Below are 27941 nucleotides of genomic sequence, written 5' to 3' on the forward strand. Positions count from 1 at the left end.
GCCAGTACTAGCAGTCAATGGAGACACAAAACAAGGACATTTCCTATATTTACCGGCATACAAGTTGTATTCGGGCTAACTCTAGAAGCAGAATTAATGTTTCATTGCTGAGCAATCGACATTTTAATATCACATAATTGTAATGAAAGTATTTCTATCATGTTAAGTGCTTATAATTGTTGCCATGAATGATGTTTTGTGTATAGTGTTTGAACATTAGTCCAACTTGTAGTTTGAACATATGCTTGAGATAATAATCGTGTAATGATAAGTAAACTGCGTATATGTATTGTTAACTGTGAATAATATGGTGGTGTAACTCATTTGATTATGGTTGAACATAATATGCAGCCCTTTGTGTTGCTTTGTTTCACAAGTTGTTTTTCTGTGCAATTTCAATAGCTATATTAACTTGAGTTTATGATTGTTGGATCGTGCTGATGCCCCATAATCATTATTGTGTGTTAATCAGTATTGTATGGTTTATACGATTTTTTAAATTAAATGTTATTATTAACAAGAGATGTGTTTGTCAGAAACACACTGCACCCTATTGCGCCGCTTTGAAGCCAAATATTTGACCTTTGACCTTGACCTTTCACCACTCAAAATGTGCAGATACACATGCATGACAAATTTCAAGTTGCTATCTTCAATATTGCAAAAGTTATGACCAAGGTTAAAGTTTGGACGCCGCTTTGAAGCCATATCTTTGACCTTGATTGATGACCTTGACCTTTCACCACTCAACATGTGCAACTCCATGAGATACACATGCATGCCAAATATCAAGTTGCTATCTTCAATTAAAGTTTTGGGGCAGAATGACAGACAGGCCAAAAACAATATATATACTCTCTATCATTCGATCCGGGGGCATAAAAATGAAGTCCCAACTCCAGATCTGGTTCTTTATGTACTTTGCAGAATTCACATACATACTAAACTATGAAATTAAGTAGTAGTAACAATTAATAAGTGTTAGTTAACTTTTATTATTCTTTTACCAGTAACAAAATAAACAGAATTTACATGCCTTGCACTGTTGTTTTATTAAGATATTCAAATAAACCAAACATACTACATGTATACTTAAATAAGAAACAAATATAACATAAACAAAAATATTAAATGTCAACTCAGTAGTAATTCACAAATATTTAACCAAACATTTCACAGAAAAAAAAGCTTGTCTTGGCTTTCACTGACATATTTTGTTATGTTCAATAATGTGTAAGCAATCTTTTTGTATAACAATCATTGAATGACAGCACACTTAACAATACCTGTAATAAATTATAATAATTTTTTTTATCTTGAACATCCTTCAATATTCTGTGAAGTAAAATGTTTTATATTTTCATGCGAGACAGAAGTTTAACTGAACACATAACAATAAACATCATCAACACGTGGTAACTCTCACAGAAATACTTAATGTACACAACTTTTAAAATCAAATCTGGCAACTGATTGAAACATTCACCAATTCCTGTTACCCTTAACAATATTTAAGTTCATCCAAAACATGTTAACTATGAAAGTGGTGTAAATATGGTACACATTTGATGTGCATTTTGTCAAACAAATATTTGTTTCAAAATGATTTTTAAGAAAATGCTCTGTATCTACACAAACAAATATAATGTGATATATCCACAGTCTAGTATCACAGTGATACTTTCACTTTGTGTTGTCTTATACCATATCTCCACAAGTGTGTCTCAGGAACAACAGGCATGTTAAGTCAAATGTAGAGTCCTACTGTTGATATCTGTATGAAATGCTATAGCATCAGCCAAATGATAAAATTGCTGTTGACAAAAAGATCTATCGAATGAACCACTTTGACAAGTATGAACAAAAGTATTTTTGCTTGAACTTCAAAAGCATTCATCTATTCCATCTGGAATTTCTTATATACGACTGAAGGCAGATTAAAAAGGTGATCTCGCACGAACATATGATCTGCTCTTAACCATTGAAATACCACTTTTGGTATTCTTCTTTGTTTTCCCTAACCAGGATACATTTGATAAGGACCTTTTGTAAACATGGAACCCAAATCATATCACATCTCAATTTCTGTTCTTTGTTGATTTCAGTATACAGGACCTTCATCATCACCATCATCATCATCTCCATAGCCCTCGCCATTGTCAAAGTAATTGGTTGCGTAATCTGTTTCCTGGAATAGTAAAATGCATCATGGATAGGGAATTATCCTTCGTAACCATATGATATATTATCAATAGCCTTTATTATTAATATAGTGTCATGAAAGTTTAATAGCAATTACAATGTTTGCTTTTTAAACTATGAGTTTATAAATTAGAAATTATACATAAGTACCTTACATTATAAAAAAGAAGCACATGGATTTTTACTGGAGCTATGATATAGTATGTTAGTCATGTCAGAATTGTCAGTTTAGAATCTAAGGAGAACACTGGATTGGAACATGGTTTATTGATGCAGAAAACACAAACACATTTACAGTTCTCACTATACACAATGCAGAATAAAAATCAAGAAGTTTTCTTCGATTTTTATTTGATGTCTCTTCAATATTTACCAAACTATGTCCAAAGTTAAGATCTCCTTAAAAAGCTATTTCTATTTAAATATGTTATCTTCCACCCATACTCACCTCTTCCAAATCCTCTTCATTCAGCTCTTCTTCATCCAGATTTTCCCCCTCCTCCTCATCATCCTCATCTTTGTCTTCATCCTCCTTTTCAGCTGCCTCCTCACCCTCAACTGCAGTTTCTTCTTTCTTCTCTAAAGTCTGTTATCAGAAAAATATTTTGAACCTTTCCTCTTTTTATCCACATTTTTGCATTGTACTTTTCAAATATAATTTTCCAAATTTCAAGATTTGCTAATATAGCCTTAAAAATATGCTGCTAACTTCAAAAGCCTGAATGGCAGGTTTGAGCTTCTAAAGGCCATAGGTTTGATTCTTTTCATTAAAACTTTTCACTTGCATTTGTAAATACTTTATATTATTCCAATTGCTATCATTTTGCAAGTGAAACCATTTACTGACGTTTTTCACCAATACAAACATCTGTAAACAAGTCCCTTAAATAATATCTGAACTTTACTGTTTTTGTCAGAGACTGTTTTACAATTATTTTTAAGGCAAAAGTACCTCTAAAGTTTTTGCAATATCTTCATCAGCAGTTAGCTTCACTTTTTTCACAGGCAACTTTGGTTTGATTTGTTTCTTAACTTTCTTGTCACGTATTTTCAACTCTGCCGGAAATCGACTCCAATCTAAAAATAATACCATAAATCTATTTCACCTTTTGACGCTTTCTTTTATAATGTCAACTTAACCAATGCAGACCTTCATACTGCGTCAAAATCAGTTAAATTTTTTATTCGTTTTAACAGGAGCATTTAAAGAATAATTGTATAAACTTTAAATTTGGAAGACTTTATTCAGATAACCTTTTAAATTGAAAACAACAAAGACATATTTCTAATGGCATTTAGATTAACTTAAATTTAAACAAATTTATTGTGTTTCATATACCACTCACTTTGTAATTATGATTATATTCAACTAAATAACATTCTTACTTTTACATAAATGCAATTATTTCAACATTTGTGAGCATATTTTCTACAGGAAGTAGTGTCCATGATGTTTATTATAATAAATGAATAAAATGTCCAATGTTCAGATGGTGTTTAAAGGGGCCTTTTCACATTTGGGTAAACTGACAAAATTGAAAAAGTTGTTTCAGATTCGCAAATTTTTGTTTAATTTATGATATTTGTGAGGAAACAGTAAAACTGAACATTTACCATGCTCTAAAATAGCCATTATATGCATCTTTTGACTATTTAAAACCCTGAAAATCATAAAGCATTGCAACGCGAAACGAGTTAATAATTTGGAGGGTTCTGTTGTTGTCGTTATATTTTGTAAAACTAAACGGATTGCTTATATTAAGTATAGTATGATAAATCCAACAAAAACACATATTTTTCTTTCCTTTTTTATCAACGTTTCGGCTTACGCCTTCATCAGGATAATACAAATAATAACAGAAAGCGGATGTTACGTCATTGACTTAACGTACATTAAAATGCGGGAAAATGTACGTCAATAAAATGAACGTTAATTAAATTAAGCTTTTTTTTTTTATATTAAGTATAAAATACAACAGCCATTGTATCCGGAAGGATGGCCAAGTGGTCTAAGTGGCAGACTTTTTACACAAGGAGTCCATGGGTCAGTGGTTCGATTCCTGCCGAGGTTTACCTTTTTTTTTTTTTTTAATTTTATTCTTGATTTTTTACTGGAACATTTTATATCCAATGTTTACATTTATCAATATAAAGCATTTAATGATAAACATGCCAAAATGTGTGAAAAGGCCCCTTTAAACTCTTTTTAAGGGCTTCATTATGTTCATTTACAGTACTATAACTTCCAATTATAACTACAGTTTCATGCTAAAACTTTAACCAGAGCATCAGGCAATCACAGTGGTGAGTATAATAGTGGATAAATAATTGAGGTAAAAAATACTACAGATAAATATGTACGCAACAAATAAAACTGTTCAGAACCTTTTGCAAAAGATGCTGCTGTGTCATGAGTTTTATACTTGTCAGTGTATCTCTCGATGTCTTGTTTCTTCTCATCCTGCTTCATGTAGTATGCAGACTTTCGGAGAGAGCCAACAAATTCCTGTTTCAATGCCAGCATGTACTGCATGTCCTCGTTGTTCACCAGTGGGACTGGTTTGAAGACCTGTGGCTGTAAAAACATAAACATGGACATAATTAAAGTGGCCTTTTCACAGATTTTGGCATATTTTGAAGTTTGTCATTAAATGCTTTATATTGATAAATGTAAACATTGAATCTTAAAAGATCCAGTAAAAAATCAAGAATAAAATTTAAAAAAGGAAAAAAAAGTGGCCCCCGGAGTCCTGGAGTTAGTCTGAAGTAAAAACGCATTAGCCCTCTCGGCTATTCCGCCGGGTATACACAGTTAAAGTATTTTATACCTTATATAAGCAATCTTCGTAGTTTCGTAAATTTAAACAAAAACAACAGAACTCTCGAAATTATTCAATCGTTTCGCGTTGCAACGCTTTATAATTTTTAGGTTTTAAATCGTCAGAAGATACATATAATGGCTATATTGGACTATGGTAAATGTTCAGTAATACTGTTTCCTCACAAATATCATAAATAAACGAAAATTTGCGAATCTGAAACAACTTTTTTCAATTTTGTTAATTTACCAAACAGTGAAAAGATCCCTTTAACATAATTATGTCACCCATGGATCTCCTCAAATATTATACACTAATACAAAACGTCTACTGAAAGTAATAACTAGGGTAACTGGCATTTTGTGAATTGTTCAGGACAGCATATTTTCAGACATTTTCAAAAATACAGTAAGAGCACTTACGTTATTTTTTGCGCTCAAAATATTTCAGTGTTGAAAATTATGGTAACTGCTCCTTTCTTAATTTATTATTGTTTTAAAAAAGACATATCAATTTGGAGTTTTGTTTCGTTTTTCAAGTGTTATTATAATACTTATCAGAAAATTTGAATATGGAAACATGTTTATTATTTTAATAGAACATTTTTTTGCTTCTCCTGAAGATATATAACAAAATGTCAGTTACGCTACTTTTTGCATTCAGAAAATGACATGTGTTTGTTATGTAAATTTCAAAAATTTGATAAAAACATTATTTTTAACAAAAAGGTTGACTTAATATTTTAACAGTTGATGTATGTCACCTTAATAAACACAAAAATGGAAAAAAGTAAAAATTTATAAAAATGTCAGTTACATGACTTATTACATTCAGTAGGCGAAAAGTGTTTCAATGCACACTGATGGAAAATGTTAAATTGTTCTTCAGGATTGTTTTGTTGAAATATATTTCTGGCATATGGGAAAAAGTCTAAGTCTGGTTGTGGTGTGCCTATTACTACCAAAACAGTTCATTGAAGATTGTTTATTATTTAACAAATTAACTTTTTATGTGCTTATTTACGGTATTTGTCAAATCTTAATATTTTTAAATTACCAAGTCAAAAAATGATTAAAGAAACAAAAAAAGGAACGCTAAGATTTCAGACTTTATAAGGTGTTTTTTTTAAAGCTACTTAAGCAATAAACATGTTGTTATGTTTATTACAAATAAATAAACTATATGTGAGGTAATAAGTGTTGTTTCAATCCTATATCAGAGGTCGGTCTAGGGTCAAATTTTAGGGAAAAGTCACTTCTCTCTTGACGGACGTTTGAGGAAAAGTGTGGAGAAAACAAGGAGAAGCCATGCTGTTGTTTTTTATCTTATATTTCTTTTAATGAGTTACACGTACATAACTAACATTATTTTACCATTTACTGAATACAATATGTAAAATGTGAATCCTTCTCATTAAATTCTCTATTGTTAATTAAATAAATCAAATAAACACAAAAAATAAACAACTTTTTTAAAGTGTTTTTCTATGCCTTATTTCATCTGAATATGCAAATACTATTTGCTTACTACAATTTAGACATACTTTAAATATGTACATATCCTGAAAAATGTCTTTCTTTTAAAAATATACCTACCGGTATTATTGCTTATTTGTGTTTTTTACTCATCTGGATATGCAGTTACTATTTGTTTATAACAATTAATACATACTTTAAATTGTTTATATACTTGAACATCTAGCTTTGTACTTTTGTTCTTTATAAATACTTTTTAATGTTTATACAACACAAAATTACATGCAACTGTCTTATATTTATATCATTGTTTTCAGTTTGTAAACTTTAAATGTCTGTTGACATGAAGCTGTGTTTTTTTCCTTGTTTGTTATGTAATCGCTAACAAAGACATAATACGGTGTGTGATTTTGTTTGTAAACAAAAGTAAAATTTACTTCCTTAAGAGTATAATGTTGAGAAGAAATGATATGCTTTTGTAGAATATTTCAATAAAAATTAAAATTGGTCTAAGACATTAAGCATTAGCTCTAAATTCTGTGTATTATGTGTAAGTCATTCTTTCTCCTATGATAAACTCAAAGGTATGGATTTGTTCCACCTTCTATGCTAATTGCTTTGTCTTTTTATGTCACTGTCAACAATTTATATATAGATATTAAACGTATGACTTTAGATATGTTGCAATATGTATTTCTTTGTATGTCACTGTCTATAATTCTATGGTTATATTGTATTTAAAATAACACCTTACTTAAAGGGGCCTTTTCACAGATTTTGGCATTTTTTAACTTATTCATGAAATGCTTTATATTGATAAATGTAAACATTGGATCGTAAAAGCTCCAGTAAAAAATCAAGAATAAAATTAAAAAAAGGAAAAGAACATTGCCCGGACCAGGTTTCGAACCAGTGACCCCTGGAGTCCTGCCAGAGTCCTGAAGTAAAAACGCTTTAGCCTACTGAGCTATTCCGCCAAGTACACATTCTTGACGTATTTTATACCTTATATAAGCAATCTTTGTAGTTTCACAAAATTTAACGACAAAAACAGAACTCTCCAAATTATTCAATCGTTTCGCGTTGCAACGCTTTATAATTTTTAGGTTTTAAAATCGTCAAAAGATGCATATAATGGCTATATTAGACCATGGTAAATGCTCAGTATTACTGTTTCCTCACAAATATCATAACTAAAACGAAAATTTGCGAATCTAAAACAACTTTTTTCAATTTTGTCAATTTACCAAAGCGTGAAAAGATCCCTTTAAAGCAGTCAAGTGTGCATGAAAGTGCTTAATATATTTACATACAAACCCCACAACCCAACAACACCACATGTTTTTTTTGTTTTGTTTTTTAGGGGGGGGGGGGGGGGGTATGGTTTTTTTTGGTATTAAACATTGAATATGTCAATGCTGTTGGCATACGTCAAAGGTCTTTGATTTGAGCGCCAAGTTGGGGCCAGTTTCTAGCTGTAAATTTTTAAAACGATCAGCAGGTGGCAATTTCAAAAAGCATTAATTAATACTACGTTACCGCAAGCATGCACGTACTGTCAGATAGAGCATTAATGAATTAGCTCCATAGAGCTATTTCTTATTTCTGAGGTTTTATTTCACACATTTATTGGTTAGTTGTAACTGAGACTGAACATGTGAAATGGGGATTTGTGAAGCAAACTAGTAACAACTTATACTTCCTACAGTCAATTGCTGACTATTACTGGAAAGACTATTATAGGCAGATATGGACACTGTCGAGTCCGTTTCCTGGGAAGAACCAGTACTTGGTCTCTATGGAAGAGATAATGAGAATGCTCCCCGAGTGGGGAGCGAACGGTTACTGGAGGTTTCGGCGAAATACCAGTTCAGTGAATTTATTATAAATAGTAGGTGTTAAACCGGTTCGACGAAATGATTTATAGTTGATTACGCCTTTACATAACTACTTAATAGGTGTGAATAGATCGATGTACAGCATTGCTATCACATTCCAATTGTCGGCGAAGTGTTAACAAACACTATTGTGTTGCCCATTAGCAGATCAATTACTATTGTAGTTGATTGCTCAAATAAGCCCACGAGGAGCAATTAAACAGTATGCATGAGTATTTAAACGTGTGAATAAAAAAAGGAAAAACAGTCACTGAGTGTGTAGTGTTATATTTTATTGAAATACCTTTTAACGATTGTTCAAAATGTTCATATACACAAATTTACTCATTATTTGTTCTTATCACTTCGCGAAACACACTCCAATTCTCTGGTCTCCACACTGATCCGTTGATCCACGTTTTCTCCACGTAGTCCAGTACTTTCAACACCGGACCACCGACTTCAGTTGCCTGTTGGTCGATCTGGTAGTGATTCATCAAGCGACACATGTGTTCGCTCAATATTTCGGTTTGATATATCGAACAACCGGTCATTTATGATATTTGACGCTTCTTCCATCCTATCCTCTTCTGGTTCAAGGACGTCTGAGTCACCATCAGATCGGACAGTGTATGTTTGGATTGGAGAATTAGTGATACTTGTATCAGAGGGTATTTCGTCATACACTGTTGTTGACGACAATTGACGAACCTCATTGTCCACATTACAATCCCCACAAGACCACTCCATGGTCAGTTGTCCTCTTGACATCAAGCGGTACTGCTCAGATGTAATACCGGTGTCGCATTTACGATGCTGCCACCGACCACAACCGTCACAACTTACTGCGTGCATACGCCCAGTCACATTTTTCAAGCATTTTATACGGGTGTCAGACAATTCACCCCCAAGACAATTCACCCCCTGGACAACTCACCCCCAGAATTTGATTTCCTTGGACAACTCACCCCCAAAGACAATTCACCCCCATATTTTTATGAGATTTTAATGTCATTTTCATTTGTCATATTTGAACATAAGTTGTGAGCAGATGTTTTGGTGTTATAATTTTGACTTGGCAGCACAATTTTGACCTAATAATAATAAACTGTAGTATGTAAATGAAAGATGACATTGTGATTTTTGTCAAATGCAATTCAACAAATTTATTTATCTATAAACTGTGTTACAGCATGTAAAATAGAAATAAATAAATATTGAAGTTGATTAAATAATTTCATTCAATTCTTCGAATTGTACATTTTCACAATAATTAATTTATTCAGAATGAAAGGATATTTAATTTAATAAAATACAATGGTTTAATTCAGAAAAACCTTAATTACAGAAAGGAAATTTAATCTGGTAAGAGCGTGCCATTTATGGGTATAACAATCAAGCATTCACACCAATTATGAGGCTTAATAAAATTGTCAAAACAGATTAATCAAAGTGTCAAAACAGATAAACAAAGACTTCAGTTACACACATTGACAAATAATTATGTTGAGGTGGGCAATTCAAAAGGTCTATCAACATCTCAGAAGATAAAACAAACAAGTTCATAAATATTAATTATGGCTTTTATTGCAAATGTAAATATAAATTTCACAAACATGATTTTCAAAAACATATCTTTTATACATCTACCAAGAATATTTACATAAGACAAAAACAACACATATAACAAGAGTATTTACATGAAAATACAACTATCCTCAGAAAACAGATATTCGTAATGAATAAATCCTTAACAGCTACAGAGCTTTTTTTTATTGGGAATAAGACAACAAACTGGGAATGTGCTTCATGAATTTGGTAACGTTTTCAATCAAAACTATACATTTCATAATCTGATGTTATTTGTTTACTATTTGTTCTATATTTCAAGCTTAATAAGCAATTTTCTATGACTTTTTATTAAAAGTAATTGTTTTTATAATTTAAACTGTATTTAAAATTTTATTAGGATTTAAACAAATCAATTAAAAATCCAGTTTTGTAGTTATTATATATGCAAGTTTATATTTTAATTTTATTTAACTGCCTGTAAACATGAGTTTTTCTTAAACAAAATTAATTATTTTAATTGTTATTATCCATTTAGTTGTTTGATTTTCTCTCATAGACGGATTAGTGATAAAATTTTCGTATAGTAATGTTGTGTATTAAAACAATTCAAGTCCACTTCAATCATACAGTATGTGAACTCATTCCATACTACAGCTTTATCTCTAGGTAACTCCTATCAGTAATAATCTTATCTACACCTAGATAATCAGACCCTCTTCAGCTCAATAAACCTGACAGATTATCTTTTTATTGTTACTTTTAGAGGTGTGAAAAGGGATATGGTGTTTAAAGTTGTTGTTACTTTGTTGACTGTTGTGACAAATATTTAATTATCATATTTCCCATTTAAAAAAATTAGTCTTCATAATCTTGCATAACTTATCAAATAAAAAACATTGCATTAATGTATCCAATACCATAAATATTTATTTAAACACTTTTTACAAATATATTCTGTTTTATTGAATACAAACAATCTTTAATACAACCAAACACCTACTTTATTATTTAATGACAAATAGACAATAATAAGATATTGTTAATAAGTAAAACAAACATCAATTGATAAAAAGCACAGTTCTGTTTCAATTGCAAGTAATTTTATGACCGACAAATAAATTCAGAGAATATCTTAATATGCTTTGATTATAACTTTACAAAAATTAAACAGAATACAACTATCCTCAGAAAACAGATATTCGTAATGAATAAATCCTTAACAGCTACAGAGCATTTTTTTATTGGGAATAAGACAACAAACTGGGAATGGGCTTCATGATTTTGGTGATGTTTTCAATCAAAACTATACATTTCATAATCTGATGTTATTTGTTTACTATTTGTTCTATATTTCAAGCTTAATAAGCAATTTTCTATGACTTTTTATTAAAAGTAATAGTTTTTTATAATTTAAACTGTACTTCAAATTTTATTAGGATTTAAACAAATCAATTAAAAATCCAGTTTTGTAGTAATTATAGTTGCAAGTTTATATTTTAATTATAACTTGAACTTAATAAATACAAATTGTAAAGCTGCATATTATGCACTGTTGAAAGACTCAAATTATACCCAAATTGATGTCTTATTCCAACTTCACATAATACTGCGTTATAAGTACATTGAATATCAGGATGTTGTACGAAACCCACTTGAGGCAAAAATCACAGAAATATTCAATTTATCGCATTATATTTTCTTAAATTACAAATAATGTTATAAAACTATGTATTATATAAAGATTATCACAACTTACCTGAAGTGATTAAAGACTTCAAAAACACACCAGCTTCAATCGAAAAAATTGACAAGAACTTCAAAACCTAACAACCATCAATTACAAGATTATAAAACACAATTAATGAACCTCATTATGGTCATTAATAATTAAATGAATTAAATGACTTCAAAGGCATCTTTTGAGAAAATAAAGCTGCAAACAATGATCTCTCTATTTTGTCTTAATTCCAAGTGAAAGAAATTAAAAATCAACAATGATAATAACAAACATGTTATGGAATAATAGTAATCTAAACATGATGAGAAAATATCTGGGGGTGAATTGTCCAGGGAGCAGGGGTGAATTGTCTAGGGGGTGAGTTGTCTTGGGGGTGAATTGTCTTATTCCCAAATTCCCTTTTATACAAGGGTATTCATTCGCCATGATAGCTAGAATAAAAAATAAGTGACCATTTCGACCATTTATAGTAGTCAGCATAATATGACATTCATCACTAAATACCAAACTGTGAGCTGTTTTTGGTCTATGAAATTTGACAGCCTCACTTGAGCCAAGCGTGAAAACAATATCGCTAATTAAAATATACAATTGGAATGTGATAGCAATGCTGTACATCGTTCTTTTCACACCTATTAAGTAGTTATGTAAAGGCGTAATCAACTATAAATCATTTCGCCGAACCACCTTAACACCAACTATTTATAATCAATTCACCGAACTGGTTTTTCACCGAAACCTCCATAATTCGAGCGAACCACGAACTCCCGATTGCTAGGCGGACACCCCATCCACTACACCACCGCGACCTTATATACCGGCAGTTCAAGAAAACAATAATCTGTCACCTATTGTGGCAATTAATGCTGTTGTTATTGGGAATTTGTGTGAGTGACATGGTTAAATTTTCAATTTCGTTCTTCTGTTCGAATTTGCAAAGCAAACTGACTGACAAATCGTACTGGGAACAATGGTGGTGGTTGCAGGATGGCAGCAGGAAGGGCCTCGCCTCTACCAAAACCCAAGGCTTGAACATCAAAAGACACCGACTTGCCACGACCCCTACCTCTGCCACCCATGTTCACTTATCGCGTGGAAAATTAATTGCTTCAATTTCTATGGATGCAATCGTTCATGGGCGCGGCCATCTTGTTTGGGATCATATATTATAAGCAAGCATTTTCAGTATAACTGTTTATTATGGAAAATCAGTCGATAAAAATGAATAAGTTAAGTTATTAACAAATATATGTGTTTACATTTTATTAGTTTCTATTTTGTTTTTATTGTATTCATCACTTTTTTATATATAAATATAACTTCTCCACAATAATCGTCTGTCATGGCGGATGATTTGAAAAATAACAATAATATATATGGGAAAGATCAATTTCTGCTTAGGAATTACTTATGTCAAAATAAATTGCCACCTTCTTTATATACTTTCATAATTATACAAAACGCGAATAATTTAAATCAAACCTAACTGCAAGGTCAGTTTTATTATTTTACAATTCGTTTCAAGGTTGACAGGTCAGGCTACATTATTTTTGTAATTTATTTTCTCTTATATATATATATATATATATATATATATATATATATATATATATATATATATATATATATATAAGAACCAACATTTTTTTCAAGTAGCTGTGGTGCTACACAAGCGGCATCCGTATGGCCCTCCCAATACATAACACAAGTCACAAGAATGTGAAGATCAGATCCATTTATGATTTACCCCCTGAAAGGTCACAGGGGCAGGTCCAGCTAAAATGACTCCGTGAAGGGGCGTGGGACTTGTAAATAAACTCAGAACAACAACAGATCCATTTACTTATTCATATTTCATGTTAGCTAAATAAACCAATCAACGTATGATTCGTTTCTTTAGCTAACATGAAATATGAATAAGTAAATGGGTCTGAGCTTGTAACTTGGATTATGTATACAAGCAATTAATTATTTGATAGGAAGATCATAGATCTTCAGTGAACAGGTTTTATAGTACTGATAAGATCTGTGTTTATGCCTAGTCCATATGTTTATGCCATGCAATGTCAGAACATATAAAAACACATTTTTATTTTGATAGCCAGAGCTACATGCATCATGCATTAGCTCTATGATAATAGTTTATTACCCAGAAAACTAATAGGCAATACATTGTTATTATTTTAATAACAACCAAATCTTACATTAATCAAATGATTTTAATTGCTAAAGGCACAAGTTTTAGCGAACAGGTTTTATAGTACTGACAAGGCCCATTTCAGGGCTCGAAATTAACACTCGCACAATCGCAAAATGCGAGTGAAAAATACCGACTGCGAGTTAGGTTTTAAGCCACTAGTAATTTTTTGCAAGTAAAGAAATAGTTAAAAAAAAAGTAATATTGCTAAATGTGTTCGACGTCCTGAACGCTCAACCATAGGTCATAGAACGTCCTAATACCCGTATGCGGAAGCGCGCACCTTGTATATAGACTAGTATACTTATAGTACAGACACGAGGATGGTATTGGTACAAAGAACGTTAAACAGTTGACTAATTCACACGTGTTCATTGAACTTGAACAGACATGGCGTCGAAGCGAAAAATAACTAGTTTCTTTTTGCCCACAGATGGAAATAACAGTACAAAAGATAAAGCAAAGTTAACTGTTGAATAAAAAAACGAAATTAAATTATGTTTCCAGCAAAATTTGCGAGAATGTTTTTGATTTTGCGAGTTGGTATTAAAGCTGCTCGCAATGCTTTGCAAGTAGAAAAAAAAGTTAAATTCGAGCCCTGCCATTTATGTCACTTAATGTCAGACAATATTAAAAAGCAACATTTTCAGTAATCCTTGCTTCATTTATAAACATAAGGCACTTAATCCATGAAAGATTCTTTTTAAATTGTATGGTAACTAATGATATTTTGTTGCAACAAATTTAGAGCAGAATAATTACAATTGTAGGATTTATATGAACTTACTTATAAACTAATTTGTTCAAGTGTGTTTTACTTAGTAACATTAATTGTAAGGAAGAAATTATTTATTGCAAAAAAGCCAACTCTTAATTTCCTTCTTTCAAGGATTTTTTTGTGAGGCTTTTTTCCACAATTTTGGGAAATTCGCTACTCAAATTTTCACAATTTCAAGAAGTTTATGACTCTAATTTTCACAATTTGAGAAAGTTTGCGACCCTTTTTGTTCACAATTTTGAACATTTGTTACTCATTTTTCACAAAATATAAGGCCGCTTCACAAAAGCAGGAAAAAAGCCCTGTCTTTGTTAAAAGAGAATGTTTTTCCATATGACCACGGGTGACCGGTTAACTAATTTGGTTTTCATTAATCATTATTTTACATATCTTTAGCCCTTGGCATGTTTTTATTCCCCCGGATCGAAAGATCGGGGGTATATTGTTTTTGGCCTGTCTGTCTGTCATTGTGTCATTGTATGTGTGTGTCCCAAAACTTTAACATTGGTTAAAGGTTGATAACCTTTTTAATATTGAAGATAGCAACTTGATATTTGGCATGCATGTCTATCTCATGGAGCTTCACATTTTTAGTGGTGAAAAGTAAAGGTCAAGGTCATCCTTCAAGGTCAAAGGTCAAATATCATTGTATTTTTCTTTCCTAAAACTTTAACCTGCGTTAAAGTTTTGTCATAACTTTTTAAATAATGAAGATAGCAACTTGATATTTGGCATGCATGTGTATCTCACGGAGCTGCACATTTTGAATGGTGAAAAGTCAAGGTCAAGGTCATCCTTCAAGGTCAAAGGTCAAATTTATGGCTTCAAAGCGGCGCAATAGGGGGCATTGTGTTTCCGACAAACACATCTCTTGTTTTATTTCTCTCTGGTTTATCATTTCCACCATTCTGGTTTGTGTGAGTGTTGAAAGTATTGTGTTTGATTTTATTTGTATGTGCTGTTAATGCCCAGATTTCAGTTTACTTAGCTGAATATCCGATTCTCAGACAACGAAGTTCAAAAAGGCTAAAATTAGATTGAATATCCCTAGCCAAATCAAATCATCCTGGATCAATCTTATCTATGCAGATGCATCGCCATGTATCAAGAAAGGTTTATAATATCACTGAGAGACAGATTCATACCATTCTGTTCCCTTGTACATCAATAAGTGTACCTCCATTTTCCTGCACATAATACAAATTAATATACTGAATGGTTTTATTATCATAAAAAATCTAATGTCTATTGAGATGTCCTTGCATTGCCTGTATAGACATGCAAGTAAAACTCTTTTTCAACTTTAGGCAGGACAAGCAACTGAAATGGACTCTATAACATTTGAAGAGTTGTCTGAGTTCTTCAAGACCAAACTGAAAACTGCCAGCAAGCTATTGGAGCAACGTGATTTCATGGAAGATGACACCTGCATACAGGAATATAAGGTCTAGTTATGTTCTTTGCAACACATAGATCTGAAAACTTTAAATTAATATGAGCCCATCTCTGGCAAAACTGTATTTAATGCATGTGCTTGAAGTACAATTCCTGCAGTCTGCACAGGTTGATTAGGGAGGACACTTAACGCTTTTATGAAAATTTTGGTTTAAAGCTAGTCTCTTCTTAACACAAATCCAGTCAAGACAGGGACTATCTTTCCTGATGAGCCTGTGCGGACTGCACACTTTTCCAGTTTTGACAGAGACAGGCTAATATATATTACAGCTTACATTGATACATATATAACAATTACATGGTAGTAAAGTTGATGGTACTGGTATAATGCAGGAAGCGTGAGGTACGAAACTATTTGACCTTGATCATTATGTTAATCTAATAGATATGCTGGTATAAAATTAGTGGTTGTTTTAATATTTATAAACATGGTAAGCATGATGTTTAACCTACAGTGGTTGTAAGTCTTGCAATATGCCACTGTTGCAAAGCACTAAGAACTTCATAGAAGGATCAGGAAAAAGGGAGCATGAAACACGTGTGTGTGAGTGTGTGTATTTCAAAGTTTATGAGGTCCTTTCCAAGCCAGAGGCTACATTATGTGTAGAACCGGAGTGCGCCCCAGCACTCCTACCTAATTAACTTACAAGAGTCACGAATGTTGGGACTACTTTTTATGCTCCCACAAAATTTTTGGGGGGAGCATATAGTCACCGCTTTGTCTGTCTGTGTGTCCGTCTGTCCGTGCACAATTTTTGTCCGGGCTGTTTCTCAGCAATTAATGACCGGAATTCAATGAAACTTTATGGGAAGCTTCACTACCAACAGGAGATGTGCATAATGTTATAAGCCAGTTATGGTCGGATGATTTTTCACAGAGTTATGGCCCTTTGAAATTTTCTATCAACTGTACATATAGTGCAATTCTTGTCCCCCCAATTACTGACTGGAATTCAATGAAGCTTTATGGGAAGCTTAACTACCTTGAGGAGATGCGCATGTTATTTGTGGGTTCTGGTTAGATGATTTATTTAGAGAGTTATGGCCCTTTGAAATTATTAAGTTGCTAAACCATCCATCTTATTATTTTGTCCAAAGTTATGCCCCTCAAGACGTTTCCTTTTATCTGAATATATAGTGCATTATTGTGACAAAAAAAAACTTTGGGGAGCATCACCCGTCTCCGACGGTTTCTTGTTATTTATAGCTGCAATTTCCAGCTATTACGTTGTTACTGAAAGATTTTTAAATTTTGGTGTGTACTTGGGTTGTGGGGGAAAGCCGGAGTACACTGTGGCAACCCCACCTGTCTGGTATGGTGACCCCAAACCAAACTCACATGCTGCTGGGAACGCTATTGAAACCCGGTCGCCTAGCCGAGAAGAGAGTGTACCAACCACTGCGCTAGCCAAATAGCCATTGTGAAACAAGTACATGTATATCCTAAGTTTGTCAAAGTGGGTTGAGAACTAGGTAAATTGTAAATAAAGAAGTTTCTATGTTATTCAGGTGGTGAAAGAAGACATTAAGCAGCTGTGCATCACACTTTCCATTTTGCAGTTGAATTTAGGAAAAGAAGCAGAAAAACTGGAAAAGATTCAGGTAAGCAATATTTGACTGTACGAAAGAATAGCTACATAGAATGGGGAGACAACTTAGTATTAAGGTAGCGCACCCCTAATGGGCACATATCCAAATATAATCTTATTAATTATTTTCTTAATCAGCATCATTTCACTGAACTACATGCAAATTTGTAGGTAGGCTTTCCATGCTTTAAAAAAAAATATTTTCAAAACCAACCCCACGCTCGGCTTTTGTCCAGTTTATTTTCACCCCTGGGGTATATAAAAGTTCCATAATTCATTAAAATTTCCAAATATGGGCATGCAGTTGGTGTGTAGAGATGCAGTAAAGGTGTTTAAAGTTTAAACAAGATGCAATAAGTATTCTTTTACAGACATTTATTTTTTTCAAATTTTTATCTATAGAAGAGCGCCATGAAATGTAAGTGAGTACAGCCCAGTAAAAATTGGGTTGGTTAAAAACAAAGTGTCATAAAATTCAAAATAGTTTCATTTAAGTAATCTTTTGAACTTAGTTTTTATAGATACACTATATACAGCAAAAATACCAAGAAATAGAGAGATTTACCGTTTACTTTTTGAAATAAAAATAAAAATGCAACATGCATGATTCGTATTTTCAGCAGTAAATCACCCAATTTAGCCATAACGTTGTTTTAATTTTAAAAATTGAAGAATATGCATACAAATTGCAACATATTTAACAATAAACATATCTTATATGCTATATTAAATCAAATTACATTAGAAAATAAATAAAAAGCGCCGCAAAAAGTATGCGATGCCGGCAGGATTCGAACCTGTGCGTGAAGATCCCAAAAGATTTCTAGTCTATCGCCTTAACCACTTAACCACGACAACTTCGCATTAGCTAAAGCTTAAATCAGATATAAATAAATAAACAGTTAAAAAGGCTCTGCGATTTTTGAAGAAATCGCGAAATCGTATTTTTCAGATGATATTTGGTATATATATTTTTATATATAAAGTCAATTTTAATTGTGAAAATACTGTATTATAAAGGAATTACGTAAACATATATCAAAATTCAAAGTTTGAAGAAAAAAAAATCATCTCTCGGAAATAAGCGATCATTGAAGATCGGCAATGATCGTAAAATAAATCGCTGGAAATCATTAGGGGTGCGCTACCTTAAGATATCAAATTTTAATTTTGTTGGGTTGTCATAGGAAAACTGCAATATTTGTTTGAAGCGTTGTTTAACCATAAAAATTTACATGATCTTTCTTATGCCCCAGGTAGGGTGACACATAGCAGTCAGACTGTCGGTCAGTTGGTCCGTCAGGAATGAGTTGACGGAGCTTTTTCCTAAACACTGTCAGAAATTTTCCTTATTTTTGGTGTATGAGTCTACCTGCATGACTTAAGATCAAGTTCGATTTTTGTTGCGGTCCATTGATTTTTGGTCCAGTTATGGGCCTTGGACTTTTCCCAAAATGCTTGCAGATATTGCCCTTTGTTGTGGTCCATTGATTTTTGAAGAATTTGATTTTTTTTTTTTAATATGACTTTTCCAGATTTTTCCCCAAAGGCTTTCAAATACTGACCTTGAGTTACTTACAGATCATGTTCAAGTTTTGTTTAGGTCACTTAATTTCTGACCAAGTAATGGGCCTTGGACCTTACTATTTACTCTTATATCAGTGCTGTGTGGTTTCAAAGCACAGTCGGGTGCATTGTGTACAAACACATCTCTTGTTTTCAGTGTTAAAATAAGTGTTTAATGATATTTTCAGATGTATAACCGTGATATGTCAAAGTTACGCGAGCATCTTCGTTACATGGTGAGCAATGTACCAGAGAGGCTACCGAAGTCTTCGAAGTAAGGCTGTGTTAGTTTATAGCCTTCGTACTTTGTTGTTAATGGTATTGAGAAGTAATTATGTTTAACTCGCATATGTATAACTTAAACAACTTATAATTAGATGTAAAGCATCATTTCTTGCAGAAAGACATGTGTGTTTGTGTATTGTTTTGTTTGTATTGGATTTTTGTTACTTTTACATCCCTTTCACCATGTAATAAAACATAACCAGGTAGTTTTCTCTTAGTTTTACTTTGTATTCATATTCCCCATAACCAAACAATCTTCAGCATGCTGCTGCAATGGCCATTCTCTGCAATTAAAGATCAATATCAAAATACAAGGTCAAAGTTAAGTGATAATTGTTTCGTTAATTGTTACATTTGAAAGATATAAATATTACCTAAAAGTAAGATTATTAATCCCCATTACCTGATAATTTTTCAGGTTTAACTCTTATTGCTACTGAGTGTAAGGTCAAGGGCACACATTAAGGTCAAAAGTTTTTGTGTTTCATTTCCTTTCTGCAGTTCTCCAGCTAGGCTTAAATAGAAGGGCGCCCCACCCTGCCCTTCCGAAGCCCCGCCCTGACCTTCCAAGGCCACGACCTGCCCTTTTTAATTTAAAAAATAAAAAAACTCCCTTTACATATGATTATTAGTTCCCTACTGGTGAAACCGGAGGGGACTTATGGTTTGCAATCTGTGCGTCAGTCCGCCACACTTTTCTGAATCCTGCGATAAAAATTCTTGTTGCTATGGCAACAAATAGACGTTGAAAGTGCCCTTTAGACAAAATAGCGCCTCCCCCCTGCCCTTTTCAAATCCTAGCTGGAGCACTGCTTTCTGTGAATGAATTCATGGAAAGAATCAATTTACATGTACAGTTGTGTTAATTATCAATGATATAGTAACTGTTATAAAACCTGTCCCTCTAACATAGGAAACAAGACACTGTAGAACACGTGCCAAGCCAGGGGAAGGTGTCAAGTGCCTATGTGAATAGTACAAGCAGTCATGGGCCAGACAAGCAGTGTTCGGCTAGTCAGGTCAGCGGCCCAGCTGTGTCAGAAACTAATTCTGGCAACGTGTATCTGCCAGCCATAGATTACCTCACTGTGGAGGAGTTTGAGGGGGCTCCCAAGTAAGTTCAGTGTATGGGTGCTTTGCCTTCATCTGTGATAAAGGTAGTTTCAGCATTGTTTCTTAAATCAAGGTGATGATTTTGTTGTTTTATCTGCTTGATTTTTAAATCCCATATCATTTATATTAATTGTACATATTTAAGTAAATGCCTGCAGGTCAGGCCCTTCTCTGGGGGTCTTTAAGCATAAGGGTATCACTGTGCCTGAATGTCCAATCATGAGATTTGTGTATGAAAAATGAATCTCTCTATATTCTTGTTACTATCGGGTTATCAGCTGGTAGGCTATGATGCAGAACATAAAACACTGCACTAAACACTAAAAATGATTAAAGCAGCACCACCTTGGAATGGCCATGGAAAATTAATTGCAACACTTGCTGCACATATTGAAATAAGCTCTTCAACAAAGCAATTCCTTATGCTGATGATTTCGACCAAGAAAAGGTTCCTTGCTCACCCATATTTCAATAAAGAATCTACATAAGCCATCTTCATAATTTACAAGTACTGAGCTTGCCAGCTTGTGATAATTCCCATCATTGTTACAGTTACTAGTATACATGTACATAAACTTACATTTGATAACCTATGTTTGATATTGGGTAATTGTAGCAAGATGACATTGACAAAATCTTTCATGTTCTCTGTTAATTAAACTACAGCTTTGTCACAGACGTGACGCATACCCCCACGTTCCGCATTGACACAGACTATTTTGCATGCTGTCTTCACAAAACAAGAGAATCTAATTTATGGCTATTTTTAGGAATTATTATGCCATTATCATTTATAGCCATAATTTGACCTTTGAACTCTTGAATTCTTTCACATGACAGGTCGTCCAATGACTGTGAACAAAATTAATGTACAGAGTCATTTTAATGAATGACATAGTTATGGCCCAGACAAGATCATTTATTGCCATTTTTGACCTTTGAACTCAAAGTGAGACCTTGACTTTGGAGATATCGACGTAATTCTTTCGTGGGACACACGTCCAATGATAGTGAATAAATGTGTCAAATGATTTTAAAATCTCACAATGAACAACATAGTTATGGCCCGGACAAGCTCATTTATGGCCATTTTTGACCTTTGAACTTTAAGTGTGACCTTGACCTTGGAGATACGACGTGATTCTTTCGTGCAACACACCCTCCAATGATGGTGAACAAATGTGCCAAATGATTTTAAAATCTTACAATGAATTACATAGTTATGGCCTGGACAAGCTCATTTATGATCGTTTAGCTCAAAGCGTGACATTGACCTTGGAAATATTGACGTAATTCTTTTGTGTGACACACCTTCAAATGGTGGTAAACAATTTTGCCAAATGATTTTAAAATTGCACAATAAATGACAAAGTTTTGGCTCGGACACGCATTTGACCTTTGAACTCCCAAGTGTGAAATTGACCTTTGAGATATTGATGTACTTTTTTCACACGACCAACCGTCCAATGATGGTAAACAAATGTAATAAGTCATTGTAAAATCTAACGATAAATGACATAGTTATGGTCCGGACAAACTTTCAGTTTAAAACACACTAAGTGACCCCGTGACCTAGTTTTTGACCTAGCATGACCCATATTCAAACTTGACCTAGACATCATCTAGATACAACTTCTGACCAAGTTTGGTGAAGATCGGATGAAATTTCAGGACAGACCGACCGACGGACCGACAAAGTGACTCCTATATAGCCCCCATTACCAATGGTAATGGGGGTATAATGTTGAAGACAATAACTTTATCTTGCAGTTTGTTTGTATAAGAGCCCAACTTCTTCTAAAGTAACTACTATTGACTGCATTATTTGAAACAGGCTAATCAATTAAAATGTATCATAATTGCAGATACATGAAAGGGCGATTAGTTTATGATCAGGTGAACAAGTTGATTGATGCCATGAACGCTGGCTTTAAAGCAAAGTACAAGCTGCTGAAAATGAAGAAATCTACCCTGAACGATTACAACAGGAAGTTGTATGAGACATATAAATCTCAGGGAAACAAGGAAACTGAAGGTATGTTGTCCCCACGATCATTATAGGTTTATTTATGAAGCTGTTTACTCAATTATGCATAAATTATCGGATATTTAGACCAACAATAAAATATAAGTTATTGAATTCTCTCAATTTTTTCGTGCTTCATGCACATATCTCTCACATTCCCAAAGGTTATCATGCATGGTAACTGGCCTAGACATCGGACAATAAATGGATCAAGCCCACTGTTCTAGGACAGCTCTTGTTTGTTCACCTGATAAAATGTGCTCATGGTTAGCTTTTGAGATCGCCTTTTGTCTGTTTGTTGTTGTTTGTCATCCAAATTTTACTTGTTAACATGTAAGGCAACATTTATTGTCCAATATTCATGAAACTAGGTCACTGGTCAGAACCTGTTTTGCACTGATATCTTGGTTGATTTGGAAACTGGGTCATGTGAGGTCAAAAAATGGGCCACCAGGCAAAATATCAGAAAAGCTTGTTTACACTCAAGAAGTCATATTTATAGTCAAATCTTATTCAAACCTGTTATTAAGATTAATGTGTGCTAATGATATCTCAGCATATTTTGAAAATGGTTTCGTTTGCTAAAAAATATGGCAGCCAATGGGAGCGCAGTTTTCCTTGAGGGGTCAGGGGTGTGATTTTTCCGCGGATCCGCGGATCGGGTTGTCTCGGAGGTCATTTCTGAGATTCGCGTAAATTTGTAAAAAAAAATGGGGGGGGGGAGGGGGGTACATCCGATTCCGCGGACGTCTTTTATGTGCGGCCCGAAATATCCGCGGCTCGCGAAATCACTCCGCATAGTACACTGGTAGATTCTGCCTAAGCAATTTGAAAAGAGCGATGTCATCGGCTGTTGTTTTCCAATCTACCAATTAAAATCGTTCTTTTTAAATGCGTTCGGTATTTCTTTTCTGATTTGTCTGCAAATGGCGCAGTTGCAAAGCGAAAATTAAGTTTATCCAAATGACAAATATCAATCGAATTAGCGACTGTCATCGTCATAGTTAGATAGGAAATGAAATGTGTCTGTCATCGATGAAGACTGCGTTTTAGAAACAAGCAGCACATATTTTTTTTACAAATGTGCGCAGTGAATTTGTGTCTCAAATTGGAGTTCACTCTACTTGCGAAGTAAAACAATTTAGAAGAGTATCGTTTGAAAATGGAAATAGACAAACATGATTTGTTTTATATGTTAGTGGATCTGTGTGTAATCAGATTCATATGCATATTCTGCTTTATTATGTTTGTCACACTGTTCAGTTAACTCAAATAGCATTGAACTGTAGATGTGAAATGCAAGATTTTAAAAGGTAAACACATTAAAATATATTAATTTTACTCAGTTTAATACATCATTAACTCAACAAGAACACTCAAGTGTGTTTGTTTATATTTATTAATGTTTTCCCCATTTGATATATAATTAAATAAGTCCATTTACTGTGAATACATTGAACAACTGCTGTTTTTTATCACAGTAAATATTGTTTACTTTGCATCCTCAGTATGTGAAATGTGAAGTTAAACAGGTTTTCATAAAGAAATAGTGTTATGAAGTTCAAGAAATTGTTTATTTTAATGTATGTTTTATTTTAATGTCTGTTTTAAGGTTTGTCATTGCGTTATTCGCGCGATTCGCGTAGTCAAAATCAGTCGACAGAATTTTCCTCCCCTCTGACTTCGCTTCAATCACACCCCTGGGGGTTAAAGTGGAACTTGCAAAGTCGCATTTTTAGTCCAACCTTCATGAAACTTGGTCAGAACATTTGCTTGTATGGTATCTCCCAAGAAGTTGAAAATGATTACTCTTTTTTTTAAGAACATGACTTTCAGGAGTTGGGGCAGTTTTCCTTATTTGGCTATTGTGAAAACTTGTTGTTTATGCCCTAGAAGTCTCATTTTTAGTACAATATTCGTGAAACTTGTTCATACCATTGTTTCCAATCACATTAAACAGCGCTTTTTTCCTGATCTTATGAAGCAGCCCGGGCTTCATCACTTTGTAAAAAAAAATGAGTTGCAACTTTTCAAAATTGTGAACGTCGGGAACTCCTAAAAATTTGAAAAAAAGAGATGCAAACTTATTTTTTTAATATAAAATTCAGTTTGTTAAGAATAATCATAGTAAAACCATGTTTAATACTCCATTCTCTAAGAAAGTAAAGAAGGACTGTTGACCTACTTTTGTAGGTAAACCCATTCAGAAAGTATAAATTCTTGGTTTACCCAAAATGAAGAATTTCGCTCACATCAGTACCACCTGCTACAAAGCTTTTATATTTGAATGGATAGAGTGAATGGATACACTATCAACACACACCTGACATTGACTAACGTTTAGACATATACTTATTCAAATGGGTCTATGATTCAATTCTGAAAAGGCCTCCACTAGTGGATGGTGAATAAATAAATTGCAGCATCTTGTTGCACATGAAACTGTTTGTCTTTCCAAATATTAGACGCGTTCTGACAAAACTGGGCATAATACATGTGCGTAAAGTGTCGCCCCAGATAAGCCTGTGCAGTCCGCACAGGCTTATCTGGGACGACATTGTCCGCTTTTATGATATTTTCTGATAAACAAAATCTCTTCATAGCAAAAATCTAGTTTAGGCGGAAAGTGTAGTCCCTGATTAGCCTGTGCGGACTGCACAGGCTAATCTGGGATGACACTTTATGCACATGCATTAAGCCAAGTTTTCTCAGAACAAGGCTCATATTATCTGTAAAACCAAAGTATAACATGAGTTAGCAAGTTTATATTCAGAGGTGTGAATACCCAACCTTTAAAATAATTTCCTTTGTTTGAAGAACAAGATTGCTTTATAGATAGTTCTCAACTTAACTGAATCTATCTTAAAAGGAAGTGGTTTGGTGAACCTAAACAGAGAGCTTTGATATTTTTCTCCTTAAATTATTTATTCTCTATAAGTTGTTTTATCAAAACTTATTGTCATTGCTTGTTTCCATTGCCAGGCCTGTACTTCATAGTGGATGAGGACATAAAGACACATGGGAAGACAACCATGGACAAGACAGCACAGAACATCATGGGCATACTGAGGCACTGTGGCCGTGTTAAGGAGGTCAGGGGAGGCAAACTGACACGATATGCCTACATTGACCGATACTGAACGGAAAGGCATAGGCGGAACGGGATAGCAACTGATTTGTAATAAAATTAACTCGATGTTGGGTGAGGGGGATATGATTTTATGTTAAACAAAACAGTGGGGAACATAATAACATGGACAGATTTTTAATTGAATTAAAAGTGAGGTGGTGTGTTCTTACAAGATATGCCCCATTGACACAGATTTGAACAGGGGGTTGTGTTACATGATACATTTGCATGAATTCTGTTCTCCCAAACTGGATAGGGGACTTCAGAATGTGTATATTTACAGATACTTTCATGAAACAACAGGTACTTAATCATATTCTGAATTTCTGAGATAGAAAAGTGAGACATTATCTTCAATGCTCTCATATTTATGTAATTTGCATATTGATGATTTGTGTTAAATGTGAATAAACTAAGCTGAATACCAATATTATGCTTGTATTGTTATGCTTTTTCATTGAGTACAATGCAAAATTGATAATATAGAAATTAAGATCCTTACTCCCGATTTTTTTTACAAACTATCATTTTTGGTACCAAAGTTTTACCAATAACGCTCTTATCCAGGTGTCCTGTATTATTTTTTTGTTACTCTTCAATTGCCGTTAAGAGCTTTACGATTTTCACCAGAATATTACAATGTCCTTTTGTCTGGTTTTCCAATGCAAAATATATAGTCCCAAAATGTTTTTTTTACTCCTCTTCAATTTCAGACTAAATATTGCTCAAATTTTCCCATGTGAATGACCTCCATTGTGCATATGATCGCAAAATGTATTTCGGCTGCAACTTATTTTGTACGAATTATGGTCCTTTTATGTTTGTTTCACAATGGAATATATTGTCCAAATTTTTTGTGAATTTAACTTCTATTCTTAAGGTAGCGCACCTCTAATGGGCACATATCCAAATATAATCTAATTTATTATTTTCTTAATCAGCATCATTTCACTGAACTACATGCAAATTTGTAGGTAGGTTTTCCATGCTTTTTAAAAAAATATACCGATTTTTTCAATACCATCCCCATGCTCGGCTTTTGTCCAGTTTATTTTCAACCCTGGGGTATATAAAAGTTCCATAATTCATTCAAATTTCCAAATATGGGCATGCAGTTGGTGTGTACAGATGCTGTAAAGGTGTTTAAAGTTTAAACAAGATGAAATAAGTATTCTTTTACAGACATTTATTTTTTACAAATTTTTATCTATGGAAGAGCGCCATGAAATGTAAGTGATTTCAGCCAAGTAAAAATTGGGTCGGTTAAAAACAAAGTGTCATAAAATTCAAAATAGTATCATTTAAGTCATATTTTAAACTAAGTTTTTATAGAAACACTATATACAGCAAAAATACCAAGAACTAGACAGATTTACCTTTACTTTTTGAAATAAAAATAAAAATGCAACATGCATGGTTCGTATTTTCAACAGTAAATCACCCAATTTCGCCATAACGTTTTAATTTTAATAATTGAAGAATGTGCATAAAAATTGCAACATATTTAACAATAAATATAGCTTATATGCCATATTAAATCAAATTACATTAGAAAATAAATAAAACGCGTCGCAAAAAAGTATACGTCGTCGGCAGGATTCGAACCTGCGCGGGAATATCCCAAAAGATTTCTAGTCTATCGCCTTAACCACTAGGCTACGGCATCTAATAGTAGGCTCTTCAACCTTCTAAGAAATCGCGGGATATCATTAGATGTGCGCTACCTTAACTTCTGGGTGGATCTCCCTCAAACCTTTGCAATTGAATAACCTTAATGTGTTTACGATTGTTATGAAAAGAAAGACATTTCGGCTGGTACGAGTTTTGGGAGATTTATGACACCTTGTCCCTTTTTCACAATTGAATATATATAGTTTGTATGTTAAACTCCTCTAACTGCTTGACAGATTTTGCTAAATCTTTTGCAAAGTAATAAACCCATAGGAAAAACTTCTTAATTTGTATAATTATTCCACCATTTGAGATTCGGGCCATTAGATATTTCATATACAAATTGCTTAATATATCTCATAACTTTTTTATAACGGATTCCAATTTTTATATGGTTTATTATGGTTAGCCAAACTGTTTTTTGCACAAAAAATGCATAAAATTTATT

The 27941-nt window shown here is 33.3% G+C and overlaps 2 protein-coding genes across 4 annotated transcripts; one reads left to right on the forward strand and one right to left on the reverse strand.

Moving 5' to 3' along the window:
- Window positions 1-975: 975 nt before the first annotated feature.
- On the reverse strand, window positions 976-12854 carry LOC127879944 (DNA-directed RNA polymerase III subunit RPC7-like). The gene is made up of 5 exons (XM_052427074.1): window positions 12646-12854; window positions 4588-4777; window positions 3155-3279; window positions 2651-2788; window positions 976-2188 (listed from the first exon to the last, which is right to left on the reverse strand). The coding sequence occupies exons 1-5, from the start codon at window positions 12760-12762 to the stop codon at window positions 2102-2104; spliced, it is 657 nt and encodes a 218-aa protein (XP_052283034.1). The 5' UTR covers window positions 12763-12854; the 3' UTR covers window positions 976-2101.
- LOC127879943 (spindle and kinetochore-associated protein 1-like) lies at window positions 6957-26252 on the forward strand. Of its 3 annotated transcripts, none has more exons than XM_052427071.1 (7): window positions 6957-7080; window positions 15966-16103; window positions 17623-17715; window positions 19457-19542; window positions 20467-20667; window positions 22532-22701; window positions 25675-26252. In XM_052427071.1, the coding sequence occupies exons 1-7, from the start codon at window positions 7066-7068 to the stop codon at window positions 25830-25832; spliced, it is 861 nt and encodes a 286-aa protein (XP_052283031.1). In that variant the 5' UTR covers window positions 6957-7065; the 3' UTR covers window positions 25833-26252. The 3 variants fall into 3 exon arrangements, with proteins under 3 accessions (XP_052283031.1, XP_052283033.1, XP_052283032.1); XM_052427073.1 differs by lacking the exon at window positions 6957-7080 and adding an exon at window positions 13005-13216; XM_052427072.1 differs by lacking the exon at window positions 6957-7080 and adding an exon at window positions 13005-13176.
- The last annotated feature ends 1689 nt before the right edge of the window (window positions 26253-27941 follow it).

Source organism: Dreissena polymorpha, chromosome 4, assembly GCF_020536995.1.
Source record: "Dreissena polymorpha isolate Duluth1 chromosome 4, UMN_Dpol_1.0, whole genome shotgun sequence".
Taxonomy (NCBI): domain Eukaryota; kingdom Metazoa; phylum Mollusca; class Bivalvia; order Myida; family Dreissenidae; genus Dreissena; species Dreissena polymorpha.